Here is a 19,890-nt window from a genome sequence, read left to right as displayed (position 1 = left end):
TGGATGCTCAAGAAGGTAATGTACAACTTTTTTTAAAGTCATGTTTCCTGAATATTTATTAACAATCCAAGTTCAGCATTGTATTGGAGTTTTAAAAACAAATCAAATAAGTGTTTGAATTATTCCAGTAGCTTGTCCCAAACCGGAAATTCCAGGGTTGTGATTTAAATCAAATCTTTTTTTTTTCAATAGTAGAGCTACAGCGCTTTACATGGAAAATAGCTTTGGGCAAGTCACTGGAGGTACATGCCAACATTAAATTCTTACATGTACCACTTTTAAATACCAGCACCCTACCTTGTGGGCTACAAGACCTACTTTGGGAGGATTTAGTTAATATTTAAAAGAAGGTGCTTACCTGTCAAACAGGGTTATTTTGAAAGCCTTTGATGCAGGTTTAAAAGCTGCAAGAGTCAGGCTACACAGGTAGACCTGCAGCCATGTTAAGCCTACAGGATGACACAACATTTGCTGCAGTCTGTAGGTAATGTTTAAATTTTCCATGCCATTGATGAATTTCCTGCACTATACAGTATGGCCATGCTCGCAGTCAAATATGCCTGTTAGGAGTTTGCTTATTTTACCATGTTTTAAGGACCAAAACAAATGCACTGGTCACCAAATGGCCTTCAGAGATCATTAAGTGCTTTCAATCATTATTGTCAAGAAATCTTTTTAAAAGGCAATACAAATAAAATAAACATTATGTTCTTTAGAAAGAGAAACATTAGATTGAAGAACGTATGGTGGCTAGATGAAATGGAATTTGAAACTGTTTCTTTCGTTTTCTTTCAAGATCTTTATTTCAGTAGAAAGACACAGCCATAAACGCACAATAGAGTTAGACAAAACATCCTTAAAGAAAGGAAAATCACAGTTGATCATTGATTAAAAAAATAAATAAATACACAGTACAATACTCAGAATAAAAACATGTGGAAAAAAACAGCAAAACACAATGGTAAGCTGCCAATAAGCCATTTGTTTTCTCCTACTAAGCGCATATTTTCAAAAAGGAACAAACGGAACAGCAGAGGGCAGGGCACATCTAAGATTGCAGATACAACAAGGTCTCTGCACATTTTCCAATGGCACAGGCTCTAATTAATGGACCTACAAACTTTTTGGAGAGGGCCCTTGAAGTGGAGCAAACTCTGGGGGGGGGGGGAGGGAGGTGGGGACTCATCACAGGAACACATTAACACATTAGCACAATCAAATTGACCCAGTGGGAAATTTAAATACCACCTTAGTATACCCAGCCTAAATATTGTTTACAGGACTCTTTCCAAAGTGGTGTCCATCCAGGACAAATAAGGTTCCACATGGGGGTAGATTGCAAGCTGTCATATTCCCTAACGGAAATTTTGGCTGCTTCAAGTTCCTCTCTGTGCAGTCTGTTCCTGGTTATGAACACATTCTTTACCCAAGATATATTAGCCTTGGATATACAAATAGGGGCAGAAAAAATTGTGCGTCTCCTCAGTTCCGTCAATTCCTGGTTGCTATAAAACAACCAAGAGATAGCTAAGCCTCTATCACAAGCAAGGCAATACAAGATCACTTTCCTGTTCTGAAACTGTATCAAGTTACACACATTTAGGGGATGAGATACAAATAAGCAGAAGATGAACTGAAATGCTAACATCTATATGCAAGTCAAAGCTTGTCAATCACCTGCTGTATGGCTTTGAAATTCTGTCTTTGAAACACAAAACAATGCTTGTGACAGCAGAAATGTCCAGTTGCAAAAACTAGTTAGCATTGTGTTAGTAGACACCAAACTCTGCAATTAGGCATAATTAATATAAGATAAAAATAATACGCAAGTATTTATCTTACTTGCCTGGCAGAGGATGGGGCAATCAGATACATTGTACATCAGACAGCTGTACACTAACAAAAATGCTACAATTTATTTCGACGGATCTTAAACAGGCAATATCTACCCAGGAGAATCGTAGCATGTACCTGAGACAACCCTCAGTAAAGTATCACTATGCCTTCTTCCCGTAAGAGCTGCCTCTGAAGAACACAGTTCTAATAAAGAACTAGAATGTTCACCCAGCTTATAGAAAGTACCTCCACTAGGAGACATGCTGCTGGAGAAGATATCTTTATAATCATTCACTTTTCTGTTTTGAAAGCTGAATATGTATGAGAAAATGTTTCATACATATGCTGCTACATTTTCCTAAAATAAATAAGTCCCCAAAACATTTCTTTGCATCTGTTTGTATTATGTATTTAAATTGTTCTGAGTCTGAAAATTGGGCAGTATATGACAGTCTGATTTACAATGTTACTTATTTTAAAAGCATTTTTTAACCAATAAACCTTGGAATCAGTGTTCATACGGTATGCAGAGCAACACTTTTATAGACAATAATGATGTAGTTTAAAATGTGTTTAACCACTTCCTTATATTTTTCTCACATTAAAAATGATTTTGAATCTCGTGCACAAGCATATGTATAGATGCAACTATAGACAATAGGAAGAGGAGAAAAGAAAAACAAGCATTGGCATAGCCAATAGGTCTCGCCTTTGGGACCTTATAAGTGTTTAGCCATGCAACAGTTAATGTTACTGCACCAAGGATATTGTGCTGGATAACTAAACACTTAAACGGTCCCAAAGGCGAGACCTATTGGCTATGCCAATGCTTGTTAGCATTTGAGTGTGATTATAGAGGTATGGGCGAAACCGTTTAGGGCCGTTCCGTCCAGAATTTGATGGCCTGTGGTGTTGAAAGCACTGCTAGATAACAAGGGTATAAGAAGTCGGGAAGGGGCACAAGTGAAGGGTATGACATGAAATTCCAAATGTCAAAATCATAAAATGTGTGATTTAAGATATAGATGTCGTTTAAGAACAAATGTGTTATTTTCTTGAAAGTTAAAAATAACCAATAACTGCATTGTAAATAGAGACACGAGTTTTCCATTTTTACTATAAATGCTTCCCTCTCTTTATTTTAAAAATCACAAAGAAGTAGAGGTTAAGGGTCTGATTTGCAAAGGGACTTACGTGTAGTAAAGGTACAAGTGTGGAGTCTCTGCACTCTGGGCAGCCTCTCTGTCCAGCGCACTGCAGTGAGTGCAGTGCGGAGATTCTGCCATGAGTGAAGAGACACGTAACTTTATTGCATATTAGTCCCTTTGTGATTTGAGCCCTAAGCCTTCATTTAAGGGTCTCACCATATGTTCAATCATGTCTGCTAGATCAAACGTTATGCATATAATCAGATGCCCTAGTATTAAAACATGCCATCTTGTAATGTGCCATACATTGTCATTACCTTTTCTGTTTGCGAAAGGCACCAGTTATCGAAAATAGTAAAATAAACTTTTACTAAACTCACCTTGGTGAAACTGCAACGACTGCTGCTGCTTATTGAGGAACATAAGGGCTGGTACCCAGCTAATGCCCCGTGCGCTCATTGAGAAAAGTGTGGGGTGACCAGCAATATCAAAGGAGAGGCAGAACGATCTAAGAGTATGAGCATAGACAAGAACAGAGGAGAGGATAGGATAGTGGAATGAAGGGTCCCGAACACAGGAGAGGGTTGAGTAGTCGGTTACAGGACAGGCAGTCAGTGCGAAGGGAAACGCAGGGGAAACTGTTGGATGAAAGAGGCAAAGATTTGATGAAGGGAGGACGAAATGGTTACAGGGGGGGGCACAGGGTGGATTAGCTACTTTCATAAGAGGAAATGTTTGTTAGGAGGATGTTGTGTTAAATCGTAATAATGTAACTGCGCAGGGTTGAGGCGAGTGAGGACTTGAGCACTGTGGACTAATTATAGTGTTAATCTTGGAGCAGATGTAGCAGGGTGAAGTCATGAGCAGGTAAGGATGAACAATAGAATACTGATAATTGAAGATGATGGAGAGAGTAAAGAGCTGAAGGTTTGCACAGAGCGCTTGTGGATGGAAGTAGATAGAAATAGATAGATTTGACACCTCTTAGATCATTATGCAGTGTATGAAGGGCTTGCTTATTAACCAAGAAGTTAGCAGTGAATATATGCTTTCGCCATTTATGTACTGCTGCCCTCATTTACTGTTATGCACTCTTATTTCAAGTGTAATTCATGGCTGAGGACTATCTTTGGTACAAGGTGGATAATGAAGCAGTTGTATGAGCTGTAGTGCAAGACTGAAGTGAGGTCTTTATGAAGATCACGTGGAAAGCAGTGGGGTCCTGTATTCTACAGCAGATGGGTACATGAGAGAGCGATCTACAAGGAGGCGAACTGATTTGCATGTGAAATGTGTGATGTCAGATGGAGCGATGATGGGTTTAGATTTGAATAAAGTGTTTGAAATTAGCATAAAATTGAGTGGCTTACCTTGCTTGTGGGTGGGATTAAGGAAGGTGTAATTTGAGGAGTGATCAGACAGAAGTGGAGTCACACCAGTGAAAGCAGAATCGTTTGGTGAAGGCAATAAATAGGTGTGTAGCATAATTTCCGCCAGCTGTAACTGAAAGCCATTACTATATAGTTACAGAGACGAATGCGTTTCCAGATGTTTGGAATGAAAGAGGCTTATGGTGCGAGTCCTAATGAGAAAACATCTTGTCATCCATAATAAAACACTGACCAAGGAGAGTAAGATCACATAGGTATGCTTTACTAAGGTAATACCTAAAACAAAACAAATGTTAGATTGGTTTTGAAATAACAGTAAAATCATGAGTCTGAGTCTTAGGACCTAGAAGACCAGTGCAATCAGGAGTGAAATACGGACAGTATTGGAGCATGCTAGTATAAACTATGTTCAGGATCCTTTGAGACACCTTTAAAAATACATTTTAATACAAGTAAAAGGGATAGCTCCTTTCCGCTCCTAAAGCGTCTTTTTTTTAATGCAGAACAAAATGCTGTATGGTGCTCTGTAAAACACGTTAGCGCCACCTGGTGTATTTCATGCAATACGGCCCCAGAAATGTTCTGCCAAATGCAATGGATCTCCGTCACATAAACAAAGGCAATAAAAATCAAACATCAAAGCGGCGAAAGTGAAAGTAATCGAGCAGAGCATCAAAGGGCTGGGTGAGAAGGGAGAGGGGAATGCAAGGGTCAAAGCGGCTAAAGTGAAAGAAAGCTATAGAGAAGGGAGGGGGGAGTGGGAGCAGCTGTGCACGTGCATGTGATCGTGCACTCAAGGTTTAGGCCAGCCAAAAGACTGTGGGTAGCACTTTGAAAATCCCACATACAAAATGTCTCTTCGAGCCTTTGGCTCAGCGAGACCTAAAGAACATAAGTGTCTACAAAACAAATATGGAGGATCTCACTATCTAATTTGACAAGTTTATTTATTTTAAATATGAAATGTATCTGTAAATAGCATCCTACAACTCTAAAATGTTCTACTTGCATGCATTTAAATGGAAGATAAAAGAAAAAAAACTTTGATGCCTACCAAAATGATACTATTTTAAAAATAGGATATAGGACATGGCATTTGACAGAAAAGATGGTTAATCTGAGTAAACAGTTTTTCTGACATAAATGAGGAAGATGAAAATTAACCCAAAATGTTTAATCATTTTAAAACTCCTGAGCACTAAACATAACATATCTATGGCTAAGTGAAACCCCTCATTTTATGTATTTACTGCAGTCTCCCACACATTAAACTATTTCAGTTTTACAGCTCTTGTTCCAACACTGTGGTGTTCAGATTTGCCTCACTTTGACGTGAATTCAGATGGTTTATCCTCTAGTTGTTCAATAGAACTCTGTGTGAAGCTGCTGTAGAACACTGAGGAATTAACAGACAGAATGCTGCTGCTGTTGGAAGTGCACATTTTACTCAGCATGTCAGAATTGTTTCTCACATGATTGAGGAAGGTATTTGTGAATTAATAGAAACTGTGTTATTATCTTAGCTTCTGGAGCTGATCAACCATTCGGATGAGCCTCCTCCTTACAAGGCTAAGCCCTTTATTTGACACTAGGAGTACTTTGTACTTAAGCCCTCCTAGTTGTTTTCCACTCTGTATCCCGAATGTGAGAAATTGGGTTGTTGGTTGAGTGGGGTGTTAACCCTGCTCAAGCCACAGCCACAATCCTAGTCAGGGTGAACCACTAAATTCCCTAACTAAAGTCCCTAAATTAACCTGTGCTTAACCCTCTGGTAGCCTTGCAAAAAGCCGTCAAGCTTAATTTAGAGGCCACACACCAATTTAGAAATGTAGAGTAAATTTCAATAAATGATTTGGCGCCAAAACGACAAACATCCAATCGGTAGAACTGGAGTTATGGATTTTTAAACTTTAAGGTAAGAAATAGCACCTAAAATATTAAGCTGGAAACTGTGTACATCTAGTCGCACGAGAACGGGTCGGTAAAAACCAATATGGCAGACCGCGATGGAGCGCGAGTCGAATACAAAAAGTGGTTTGGGCCTGATCATCGCTTGCCTTTGGACTAAGAAATTTCAAGAAAAATGTTCTGAGAAATTCAGTGGGGCAAGGCTGTGAAGTGTCCGAGGAGAAAGTATTGTCATTGGAGAGCCTCTGGACGAAGTTGTGGTCTTTGACTCTTTTTGGGAAGTCAAAGATCTCCAGTGGGAACAGGCTGGAAGCTGTAGCCAATGAGTGCTTCATTAGGCCAGATACTCCTTCTCATTAGGATGGCTGAAAGGGATTTGCTGCTGCTGAGAAAAACATAGATATGCTAGTGCAAATTAAGGCCGACTGGTGATGCACCATGGGAGGATAGACTAGCAGGGTTGTCCATGTCTACTGAGCTAAATGTTGTTAATGTCACAAATTTGGGATTTTGCTTATCTAGGCACCTTTAGCACCACTCATAAGGGTCCAAGAATGGGTAGGCAAAACTTGGAGAAATGGGACTCATTACAGCTGGTGCCAGGTGCGGGTCCAAGATGGTTCGAGCCTTTTCTGTCCCTGAGGTTCTATTCAGGAGGCCAGCCCTTGGAGTCACTCTTGTAGTCCTGGATGCAGGAAGTGGAACAGGGCTCAAGCAGCAGGGCAGGACTCTGAGGGTGCAAGACATGCTTTAGGCAACAGAACAGTCCTTCTAGGTGTAGCAAAAAGTTGTCTGAGGTACACAGCAGGCCACAGTCGTAGGTAGCTCTCTGAGAGTCCTTCTGCAGGTCCAGAAAGCGAACTGAAGAGTGAGTGTGACGGTCCAATTTTTAAACCTGGTGCCTTCTTTATAGTAGGAAATATTTCTAGAGAATTCCCACTGGAGTGCTTGGAAATTTCTGCCTCCCCTGCCCTTGCTCCAGGTTGACTTTATGAACAATGAAATGGAGACAAGTCCTTTATGTGAAGGCAAGGCACAGCCTATTGATTTGTAAGTGAGGCTTTGCTCAACTTCGCCCCCTGTCCATACTGACAACGATGGCCTATGTAGGCACACCTATTCCCTCTATTTTGTGGCTGTTGGTGAGGAATAAACAAAGTCCAATGACCAACTACACACAGGTCATGTGACCCAAGAACAGGCTGCAGGCATGAAATTGTTAGGGCAGGAAAATGCCAACTTTCTAAAAGAGGCATTTTCACAATTGTAACTTAAAATCCAACTTTACCATTCCACACTATTTTAAATTACAATTTCACAGACACCAAACATTATATCTTACCTGTTCCCAATCAAAAGTTAGCACTATTAAATGTAATGGGGAAACCCAATGTTATCCTATGGAAGAAGTAGTGAAAAACAGATTTAGGAGTTTTTTACTGCCAGCACATACACAACTTAAAAGTGCATGTCCGACCTTTTCATTAGAATGCACCCAGATCTATGAGCTAGCTAGGGCCTATCTCAGGGGAGACATATGTAATAAAGGGGGTGCTTAAGGCCTGGCAAAGGGGGTTATTTTGCTAAATTGAACTGTCAGTTTAAAACTGTATCCAGGTTGCAATTGCGGACCTGGGAAATGTTTTAAGGGGCAATTTAAGTGGGGGGCACAATAAGTGCTTCTTGACCACTAGTAGCATTTCATTTACAGACCCCAGGCATATGATATATAACTTTACTGGGGACTTGTAAGTAAATTAAACATGCCAATCAGGTGTGAGCCAATTTTAGCATGTTTTAGGGAGTGAGCACCAGCACTTTAGCACTAGTTAACAGTGGCAAAGTGCACAGAGTTCTAAGGCCCACAAAACCTCTCAGCAAAGTCATGAAAGAGTCTTATTCATATTCACGTATATAAAACTGTCACAGATTTCTCCAATCTGAATAGACGGTACTTTCAATACCAAAATGTAGGATGCACATCTCAAAATTGCCTTTAAGTGACCTTATTAATGAGATGTATCTGGCACCACAATGTTTTACTTGCTGTCTCGTGAGTTGGATAGACCACTTGCATCCTTAAGATCCTGATACTCCAGCCTCGGTTTACATGCGACACCTCAATATTATTCTGTAGCACTGCAGAGCTATACTACACTCATTACAATGTTGCTTAGGATTTGTGCAGTGGCTGAAGTTTGAACAGATGAGCTACTAAGTCAACTGAACTATACAATGAAGCCACAAAAGTCACTGTCGGAGCTACAGCCCTCTCGTTGCCACAGGTACAATATGAAATTTGCTCTCAGAGAATTATCCCCAGACAACTCCACAACCCGCTGCAGGTCAACTGTATGCTCCATAGTTAAGGCCCATTTTTCAGAGGAATGTCTTTTGTCTGGTAGACCCGGAACCTCTTCAAGACTGTCCTGTCAAAACTTTCAGATTGGAGGCTATATCCGTCAGTCTTGAAAATGTTATCATAACTTTCACTATGAGAAACCAAAGTGCCTCCCCTCACAACTAGCAATGTGTTTCTGTTAAGTGTCAGCTTTGTTGCTTGGATGTGTATACAATAAAATCTGTCAATAAGCTCTTTGGCAAGGTGTGTGTAGACATCCTCTTCAAGGCCATCCTCAGTGCTGCAAAAGTTATCCTGGCTTTCACCAAGAGAACATTTTGGCAAGGTCTGTGTAGACCATGTAGCAGCAATCGAGTCAGTCATGACCAGTATCCTAGACAGCTACATGGGCTATTTAAAGAAATGGCAGAATTTTATTGAGTAGTGACAGTTTCATATTGGTATTTTTTAACCATATTATTTATTCATGGAAAGATCTTCAGGCTTGAATCTAAACGTACCCAAAAGTTCAGCCACATGGTAGATTACCAGTATGTTACTTTCAGACACAATCTTCAACTAATCCAGTGATATAAGTCATTCAAGCAGTGCTTAATTTTATCTTCATTGCCGAGTATCTCCAGGTATTCTTTTCCAAGCTAATCTCACTCACATCTACATTTATAGGTAGCATTGCTCTGTTAGCTGACCCAGAGAGCACATATGCATGTTGAAAAGTAAATTATCAATCATTGCTGAGAAGCCCCTTAACAGACACAATCCTAGCATACAAGACTTAGGGGCCGATTACGATTGTAAAAGGACCGCCATCGCCTGCCATGCGGTGGCGGTCGCTCTGCCATCCGACCGCGATTTTCCCCCGCCACATTACGATGGCGGTGGGAATCACTTTCAGACCGCGGCGGACGCAAAGACCGGCCACCACGGAACGACCACAGCCAATCGTTACGATTGCCTGGCGGAGCGGTCTGCCTTCCAGAAAACGGTGGCGGTGCCTAGCAGGTACCGTCTGCCAAATTACGATGCGCTGTCCAGCCAGCCTTTTTGTGGCGGTTCAACCGCCATTGAAAGGCTGGTGGAGATTGGTTTCGGGGGCCCATTGCGGGCCTCCCTTGTGTTGGGAGGAGGTGTGTGTGCACTGGGGGTACCCATGGTACCCCCTACATTTTATTACAACAAGTGGCAGGCACCATGTGGTGCCTGCCACGTAGTGCAGTGAAATGCACAACATGCTATTTTAACATCGCGGCGGGTGCTGCTGTCAGCTGCGCCCGCCGCAATGTTAAAATGCAAGATCCGACCGCCATGGTGGCGGTCGCATCCTGATTGGGTGTGCGGGACTGCTGCATGCATTGCGGACGGTCCCGGTCACCACCACGATGGCAGACGGACTCCAGTCCGTCTGCCATTGTAATCGGCCCCTTATTTAGATTGCCTTTAACTTGGAGAAAATACATTTTCTCTAAAATGTGTTTCTGTTATTTTTTTAGTTCTAAATTCTCAATTAAAAGGCACCTATTTCCATATGAAGATAGAAAATGAATGAAAAACATAACTATATGTTTTGCCATTCAATAGTTTGCATTTCCATTTGATCCTTTGGTGGTTCAGAATATGCACTTCCTATAATGTCACCATACTTCTGTCTCACTGGAGGTCAACTGCTACAGGAAGCACTTCTCAATTTCTATTCTATCTCTTTTCATAGTCTATAGCTATGTATGTTCATTTATCCTTGTTTCCTCTTGACCTTAAGCAGGCAATACAAACAGCAATAAAGAGCAGTTGTTTTTTCTCTCATATTTTATTTAATATTGCAGAAACCCCTTTCCGTAGAATGCTTCTAGCCTTGTTATGAAGCTGCCGATAATTCATGAACAAAAAAAACCTATTCTCTATATAAAGCTCAGAAGTATTTCGAGTGTACTTGATCAAAGTTTCTCCGCATCAAAGCTGATTGCTGCTAATCTTCCTTTGTTTGCTTGCTGTCTGCAGGTTGCTGCAACAATTTCAAGTTTTAATTAAAGTTGTTATTTTTGATCCACTTTATTAGTTTGTTTACCTTCCCGTCGCACATAAATTAGAAAGAATTTGCATGTCCTCTTTGCAAAGATCTGCCTTTCCCAGCTTAAACAGGATCGGCAAACCTTGTTTTCAAGGGTGTCTTTACTGAATCTGGGCAGTCGGAGCATTTAATAAATGTATGACAGACTATTTTAGCTTGTAAACTATATAATTAAGAATAGGTCAAAGAATGCCTGGTGATTTGACAGACTTTGTTGACGGATGAATTTAGTGATTTCACTGTGATGAGTATTTTTCAGTATAAGTTTCAAGTCTTCAAACTGGCTGTAAATGTTAACGTTTAAAGAAACTTGTAAAGCGTGGTTCTTCAATAATCTTATTGCACTTCTATATTAATTTTATTATATTTAGTTACAAATCCCATAGGTGATTTTGCAAAAGAGATTTATGACAACACAGACAAGACCATATTTGCAACATTAAAAACAAAGGCCGGTAGTCACAAAAGCCAATATGGAATAAGTAGACCTAATTTACGTATTCCAAAATACAGCTCACAAACCTCTGGCTGGAGATACTCACCTCTCCTATCAATTCTGTAAAGTAAAGAGTTGTATATGTGTTAGAAGTAAATGTATGAGGAACAAGGGGTGGTGGTGATAAAAATGGGGCATAATTAATGCATGGGTGGACTTTAGGGAAATTAAAAACACAGGTTTATGGTGGATATGCCAATACAAAAGAATGCTCACCTTTATTTTGCATCCTTCTGCTTATTTCTCACCTTTATTTTGCCTCCTTCTGCTCATTTCTCCCCTTTTTGCCTCTTGCTGCTCATTTCTGACATTTATTCTACCTCTTTCTGCTTGTTTCTCACCTTGATTTTGCCTTTTTCTGCTGGTTGCTGACAGTTATTGTGCCTTTTTCTGCTTGTTTCTCACCTTTATTTTGCCTCTTTTTTGATTTTCTGACCTATATTCTGCCTTTCTGCTCGCTTTGCCCAATATTCTGCCTTTCTGCTCGCTTTGCCCAATATTCTGCCTCTTTCCACCTGTTTCTGACCTTAATTCTGCCTCTTTCTGCTCCCTTCTGACCTTTAGTCTGCCTCTTTCTGCTTCCTTCTCAGTTTTATTTAGCTTTTTTGCTCATGTGTCATCCTCATTTTGCCTCTTTCTGCTCATTTCTCATCCTCATTTTGCCTCTTTCTGCTCATTACTGCTCATTTCTGACATTTATTCTGCCTCTTTCTGCTTGTTTCTCACCTTGATTTTGCCTTTTTCTGCTGGTTGCTGACAGTTATTGTACCTCTTTCTGCTTGTTTCTCATCTTTATTTGCCTCTTTTTTGCTTGTTTCTGATCTATATTCTGCCTTTCTGCTCGCTTTGACCAATATTCTGCCTCTCTCCACCTGTTTCTGACCTTAATTCTGCCTCTTTCTGCTCCCTTCTGACCATTAGTCTGCCTCTTTCTGCTTCCTTCTCAGCTTTATTTAGCTTTTTTGCTCATGTGTCATCCTCATTTTGCCTCTTTCTGCTCATTGCTGACCTTTATGTTGCCTCTTGCTGCTGGCTTCTGATCTCTATATTGCCTCTTTCTGCTGGTTTCTGACCTTTATTTTGCCTCTCTCTGTTCATTGTTGACCTGTATTCTGCCTCTTTCTGCTTATTTCTCTCCTTTATCGTGCCTCTTCCTGCTCATTTCGGACCTTTATTCTGTCTCTTTCTGCTCTTTTGCCCTAGGACCGCGGGGAGGCTGAATGCCCTGAGGTCCAAGCTGGCTTCCTGCCTCCTGCGGGAGCCGGCATTGCTCTTGCATGAAGGAAGTTGCTGGAAATGCAACTCCATATGTGCGAGAGCAATGTCTACAGGTAGAGAAATAGATGAAACCTCCGCTTCAGCGTATGTGAGCAATTTGACAGCTCTCTCTTGATGGAAGTGGAGTGTTTGTTTTGGCTTGGCGGGAGCTGTCAGCAAAGGTGATACGGCTGACCCCAGATGCGGGTTCTGGCGATGATTCAAACCTTTAGCGATGGTTCCAATACAGGCAGCAGTGACATTGCGTCAGTTCTGCTCGGGGATGCACCCCTCAGCCAAGGAGATGCACTGGCTCTGCTCTAGGATTCGCTGCTCAGCAGAGATTATGAGTCAGTTCTGCTGACAAGTACCTTAGGCCCACTTCCATGGGTCCAGGACTGAGTTGACACCACTTGGCAGGGTAGACTCCTAGATGGCAGAGTCATGGTGCAGGGGTTGGAAGCCTTTTATGTCCCTGAGGCTTCAGATCACGAGGCCAGCTAACAAGCCCTTGGAGTTACTCTAAGTTCTGGGGTCAAGAGATGCAGGTCGAGTCCTTCTCACCCAGGCAAGAGAGCAGCAGGTAGCAGATCAACACAGTAATGCAGGAGACTAGCAGAGTGCAGTTCAGCAGAGTGGCAGTTCTGCAGCAGCACAGCAGTCCCTCTTCCTCGCAGAACATCCACAGGTCCAGAAATGTACTGAAGTGGTGGTGTCTGAGATCCAGTCTTTCTACCCGGAGGTGCCTTTGAAGTGGGCGATCATCAAAGACATGCCTTTGAAGTCAACAGATCTATGCCGCCCCTGCCATGGCTCCAGACTAACTACAGGGGGTAGGTAGCCCTTTGTGTTGGGACAGGATACAGCATATTCAGGTCCAAGTGAGGCTGTTCCTAGCTCCTCCCTCCCCTCCTGCTTTGATGCCCCATTGAGACACACCTAAGCTCCAGTTGTGTGTGGCTGTCTAGGAGGAATACACAAATGCCAACTGCCAACTACACCTATTTAGGTGACCACAGACAGGCTGCAGGCACCAAATGGCTAAGGCAATCAAATGTCAGTTTTCTAAAAGTGGCATTATCAGTATGGCAATATAAAATCTGACTTCAGGATAAGTTAGGATTTTAAATTAGTATTCCAGAGACACTTAAGTGTAATCAGTCATATTTTCCCATTTGGAAATGTTTAAAATGAATGTTCGGGCCTGGCAAAAGGTTTGTTTTCCAGGTCTATATGGAAGTTTAAAACTGCACACACAGGCTCCGCAATGACGGGCCTAAGCCAAGTTTGAAGGGCTACTTAAGTGGGTGGCAAAATCAGATTACAGGCCCACTAGTAGCATTAATGTACAGACCTTGGGCACATGCAGTGCACTTTTCTAGGGACTATGAGTAAATAAAAAATGCCAATTGGGTATGAGCCAATATTCCCATGTTTAGAGGGGAGATCATTTGCACTTTAGCACTGATTAGCAGTGGTAAAATGATCAGAGTACTAATAGCAACATAAACGTTATCAAGAAAAGTGGAGGAGGAGGGAAAAAAGTCGGATGGAATACCACCCTAAGGCTGACCGGTCTAACATAGGTGTTAAAACTTTTACATCTAAATGGAGCAAGTTGCATGAAACTAGTGTTGCATTAATGATGTACAGAATGTCAAACCAACAGTTATGTTTCACTGATTCTGTCAGGTCAGTACAATTTGGAGGAGGAAGGGAGGGGGCTGCTGCCTGTGAATTAAGCTACTGTTCTTCAAATGATTTAGTGAAACAATCTTCATTTCACTAACATTATAACTCTGGTGTCAGGAATGTCTTAGAGGGAAGAAATCGTCTAGACAAACCTGCTCCTCCCCATCACACGGCTTTATTTGCAACCTCTCACTTGTATGAGTACTAAACAAGTTTGGATGACAGAGACGGTACACAGCTCATCCCAGTCCAGTGGGCACATGGATAGGATTTCGCAACTGGTTTCCTTGACAAACTTGATGCTATGTAGATAAGGAGAGGTGTGTAGCTGACCCTGGGGGGAGGGGAGGGATGGAGTTTTTCGTTTATAAGTTTGAATATGTTTCAGAGATTGTTCTTTCAGATCCCACTGTATCAGGAGAGGTACAGTAAAATGCATCTGATATCCACTGATCCTTTAAAAATACAAACTGTATGGAAATGTTCTTGATCTTGATCTATGTGTTGGGACGGATTGTTGGTATAGATGTGATAATTATGATCATGGCATATTGTGATGGTTTTTGGAAGAACATGCAACAATAAAAATATATATATTTTTAAATGAGTACTAAACAAATTGGCTTCTCCCAACTACACAGCTTTATCTGCAACTTCCCACTAGTAAGAATTGTGTAAAGACTTAACACTGCTTGGGCAATGAAATGGTATGCATCATATGAAATTTAAAGTCAGTGATCAACTTCTAGTCTGATCCCTGTATTAATGTACCTAGAAGAACGCCGTATTTCACTCTATTGTACAGTTGTAATCCTAACTGCGTCACACCTTTAACCATGGCAGAGCAAGGTGTAGACTGGCTCATGCATTAATAGTTACCCATAACAAGAAATGCGTTCCTAGTAATGATATTCAGGTAACTTACCCTGTGTTAAGATAGGAGTCTGCCTTGTCTACTACGACACAGATCACTTCACGAAGGTCAATCATGCCATTTGGGGTGGCTGTCTTGTCATTTTCATAGTAACTTAGGAAACCACCTTCTAAAGTACACCACTTTTTGTTCATGTCTGTGAGGAAAGACAATGGTAATGTAAGAAAAGCTCTTGTTAAAGACATTCATTTATATCTAACCTAGGCTTTGAGGTTAAAAAAAGACATTAGCGCTGATGCAAGTGTGATTTGTGCAAATTCTGTGCAAAGTAGCAATTTAGAGATTCCCATAAACATATTAGTTGTGCATCTTCCTTTTAAAAAAAAAAAAATAGATTTAAATTTTTTTTATATAAACAGTACAAAATAATATGACATATTGAACCGTGAGGGTTAGTCCAATCTTCTTAACAATCAGAGAGATAGAGACAAATTTCAACAAGCTTCACAAATCAATTAAGGAAAAGCTCATACAGGTCACAATTCATCAAATTCGTCCAACAACGATTTTTTTTTATAAACTGTAATATTTAATATAACTGATAGTACAAATAGATCCCCCCCATCCAATCATATAATTCAGAAGTCATTAAGAGCAAGAGACACCTTACAATTCAAAATGGGAGCCCAAATACGCCTACCCGACAATCTCCCTCTTTTACCCTTTCTCTCATAAATAGCTCTTTCCAAATTGAACATTGACAACAGTCACGCAAGCCAAAGTTGGACCGTTGGGGGTGCAGGATCTAACCAGCCAGAAGCGATGCATATCCGTACTATGGCCATGGCTAGGAACAGAAAGAGATAAGATGGGTCTTGCCCCCCATTACTGCTAACCCCAAAAAGTATCAAAGCCAGAGTTAGCTTGACTTTCACGCCCAGCGTCAAATTAAGAAATTTCTCAATGGAGTTCATCAGTGTTTCGAGATGTAAACAGAACACAAACATATGAGCTAGATCAGCGTCCGGCAGGTCGCAGCGCGGGCATCTGACTCCTACCTGCCCACCCCATTGTGCGATCCTCGCCGGAGTGTAATAAAGTGCAAAGATAGTTTTCTAGTACTGAGCTTGAAGCCCAGCCGAGCAAACAACCGTCTGCCCCAATTCTAAAGAATCAAGAAACTTCTCCGGTACTACACCCAACCGTTCCGTCCATTTACCCGCATGTTTTCCCAGATCATCTTGATTGAGCGCTACGAATTCAACATACATTAACTTTATAGTGCAGTTCCTACTATCTCTAACAGTGTCGATAACTTTGACTTTACCAAAGCCATTAAACCCCCCCAACCTTCTTGCTAAAGAAGCTTCGTAACTGCAAATATTAAAAAAATTACTCCTATCGAGGCCATACTCATTCTGAATATCACTAAATTGACGGAAACCATCCATCCGTATCAGATCCCCAACATTCCGCAACCCCCGCCCTGCCCACTCAGCCATCGTCACATCAGAAAAGATTCCCAAAAACATAGGATTTTTATACAGCTGAGTATAGCAGTTAATCCTCCCAAGGCCCGTCTTCTTTTTAAGTCCAACCCAGATTTTAAAAGCTGCAAGCAAAGTCTTAAATTTTGTCTTCTTATAGTAACTGGGTTCACTAAATTTCATAAAGCAATTCGCTGCTTGATCGGCAAGCAATAATTTGTACACATCCGGGAGCCCTTCTTCGGCCCCTAGATCAGTAGGGTACGGACCAAACAAGCAACTCATATATTGGAGAGCCGCCGGCCAGTAATAGGTTTTAAAATCAGGGACTGCAAAGCCCCCTCTTTCCCTAGGCAATGACATGAACCTAAGAGCCCTCCTGGCTATCCCATGCGCCCAGATAAACCGGTTTACTATGCCCTCCAGTGCCGTGAACCAATGTTTTTTCGAATTCTAGAGGGATTGCCCTAAACAGGTAGAGTATTTTAGGTAAAAACACACTTTTTACCACATTGCAGCGGTCCACCAATGACATATGTAAGTTGTTAAGTCTGTCAAAGTCTATTTTTCCCTTCCTAATTACAGGCTCGATATTCCTTGCCACTGGGTTCCCCAATTCTGGCGTAATATCAATACCGAGAAACATAGCTGATTCAGTTACTCGCGGGTCATCCATATCCACATACCTGTTCTTTATTATCTGAGTCTTTTGTTTGATTAATGCATACCCTGAAAATCTGCCAAAGTCTTGTGCTACCACTTCAACAGCCGATAACGCAATTGAGGGATTCGCAGTAATGATGGCAACATCGTCTGCGTAGGCCAAAACTTTAGTTTCCAAACCCAGACGAACAATAGGCTTAATTCCCTTATTAGCCTCCAGCAATATTAAGGGATCTATATAGATAGCAAAAAGGAGAGGAGAACACGGGCAGCCCTGACTTGTCCCACGCTTGATGAAAAAAGGTGCGGTATAACCCCCATTCAGTCTTAACCGGGCTGTGGGTGCTCTATACAAAACCTGAATGGCTTCGATAAATCCTGTCCCAAGGCCAAACCATCTCAGAGTCCCAGGAAACCCTATCAAAAGCTTTTTCAGCATCCAAAAGCATAGCAGCCATAGGGTCCCCTGAGACCTCAGTTGCATCAAAAAGAGTGATTACCCGGCGGATATGCTGAGTTGTTCCCCTCCCTGGTATAAACCCATGTTGACAAGGCTGAATTGTTTTCCCAATTATATGATTTAATCTCATCACCATGGCTTTAGAAAATATTTACACATCACTATTCAATAGAGTGATTGGCCTATATGACCCTGGTTCCCCAGGTGCTTTATCCTTTTTTTTAACATTACAATATATGCACCAGCCCATGACTCAGGAGCCGAGCCACCCTTTTGAGCTTGGCATATAACATCCACCAAATCAGGTCCAATTATATCCACAAACGTTTTATAAAACTCTATTGGGATCTGATCTGGACCAGCAGCCTTGCTAGGGGGTAAACTACACAATGCACCAAATATCTCGTCCTGGGTCAGGGCGGCCTCAAGAGTCTCTTTATCGTCAGGGTCAATACTCTGCATGGGGATTTTGCTTAGATAGTCCCTAATTAAGCTCTGTGCCATTGGGGGTCCCTCACTGTATAAACGTTGATAAAATTGACGGAACACCTCACGAATTCCAAATGAATCAGCCGTTATATTTCCGCTATAATTCATGATTTCAGAAATCTCCCCTGCTGTACTCTTTTGTCTCAATCTTACTGCGAGAGTGTGCCCCACCCGCTCACTAAACTCATAACAATGCTCTTTTTTTGTCAAAAATGTTTCCGCAGCCTTAGCAGCTATCCGTTCTCCGACATCGGCTTTGACTGAAGCCAACCGAAGCAATATATCCTCGATTGATCTATTCATATAAATGGCTATAGCTAGCTCCTCCTCTATCTGGGTCATGATGTTCCTCTTGCTGCGCGGCCTTCTTCTGCTGGTACAAACTATAGCTCATTGTCTCACCTCTAACCCCCGCTTTAAGCGTGTCCCAAACTATTCCTATAAGTGTGCTCTCCCTGTTAATGTCCCAGAATTCTTTAATCCACCTCTTCATGTGTAACACATATTCTGGATCTGTTAAGAGCCCCCTTTCAAAGGTCCAGACCCGTTCTGATCTAACCCCCCCCCCCCAGTAAAAGCTACTGTAAGAACTAAAGGGTTATGGTCCGAGAGTATCCGGGTATATTTCCCTATCCAAAACCTTGAAATAAAAAGTGTGACAAAAAAAGGTAATCAAGACAAAAAATAGCTTTGTGGGGTGCCGCAAAAAACATATTGCCAGGATCTTCGGCTTTTAAATAAGCCCATACATCGGTAAGTCCATTATTCATGACTAAATTCGTAAGAGCTTTAAAGGCCCTTCTTTTCTGACCGGAGTATCCACCTCCTGGGTTGCCTCACAATCCACCCAGCCCGTTAATATTAAAATCCCCACAAACTATTACAGGAGTAGGCCATGTTGCGAGCTCAGTGTCCAAAAACTCAAAAGCCTCGGGGTCATCACCGGTTGATCTGTAAACAGAGCACATCATAAAAGTTTCACCACCCCATGAACATTCTGGCACTACCCAGTGGCCCCATCTATCAGCTAATTTTCTTTTTACCATTATATCCCTCCTTCGTGTAAGAATAGCAACCCCTCTTGTTCGAGTACCTTGCTTGGTATTAACCATAAGCTTATATCCGAGCTGATCCAAAATATTGCCTCTTGTGCCCTCTATATGGGTCTCTTGAATACAGAGTATGTCAATTCGCAAGGTTTTAAATAGAATTGCGGACTTTTGCCTTGTACCGTGGTCATTTAGCCCGCAGACATTAATTGAAGCAATTCGCTGACTCATTATATCATATTACGAAGATTCCTACGCACGACCAACATGATTGCAGTTTTAATTCAACAAAAATTAGTCTACCAACGCTCATTTTCTTTCCATTACCATAGCTATTTACAAAGATTTCCCTCACGTGTACTGTGCAATATTGTGCTGTGCCCTTACCCACCCCACCCTTCCTACCCTCCTCACCTAGCATAAAGCCACCCCCCACCTCCACCCCCCCCTGCTACCCTTACAGGCAGATAGGTCAAACATGACCTATGTATGGCAGCCAATCTCACATCTCAAGCCACAGCAAACCCCTCTTCCCCCTAGAGCCCCATAACGCCATATAAACCCACCCCCAGTTGCAATCTAGTCCTAGAATTAAGAAAGAAAAGAAAAATAGGGGGTTATACCAGCTCTGGTGCACACTTTAGGTTACCCGGGCACTGATTCAAAATCAAGATCAATAATCAATCGGCAGTTGGACTCCCATGCGACATGCG

The 19,890-nt window shown here is 41.7% G+C and overlaps 1 protein-coding gene across 3 annotated transcripts in view; it reads right to left on the bottom strand.

The window, feature by feature from the left end:
- ARAP2 (ArfGAP with RhoGAP domain, ankyrin repeat and PH domain 2) overlaps positions 1-19,890 on the bottom strand; it is a 1,345,662-nt gene that overhangs the window by 614,012 nt on the left and 711,760 nt on the right. For all 3 annotated transcript variants that reach the window (XM_085642300.1, XM_085642298.1, XM_085642299.1), the window contains exon 16: positions 15,081-15,225. In XM_085642300.1, coding sequence (XP_085498426.1) covers positions 15,081-15,225 — 145 coding nt within the window. The remainder of the gene's footprint in view (positions 1-15,080; positions 15,226-19,890) is intronic.

This window comes from Triturus cristatus, chromosome 2_2, assembly GCF_964204655.1.
Source record: "Triturus cristatus chromosome 2_2, aTriCri1.1, whole genome shotgun sequence".
In the NCBI taxonomy this organism is placed as follows: domain Eukaryota; kingdom Metazoa; phylum Chordata; class Amphibia; order Caudata; family Salamandridae; genus Triturus; species Triturus cristatus.
The sequence above is the reverse complement of the archived record's forward strand: the minus strand, read 5'-3'. Positions and strand labels throughout refer to the sequence as shown.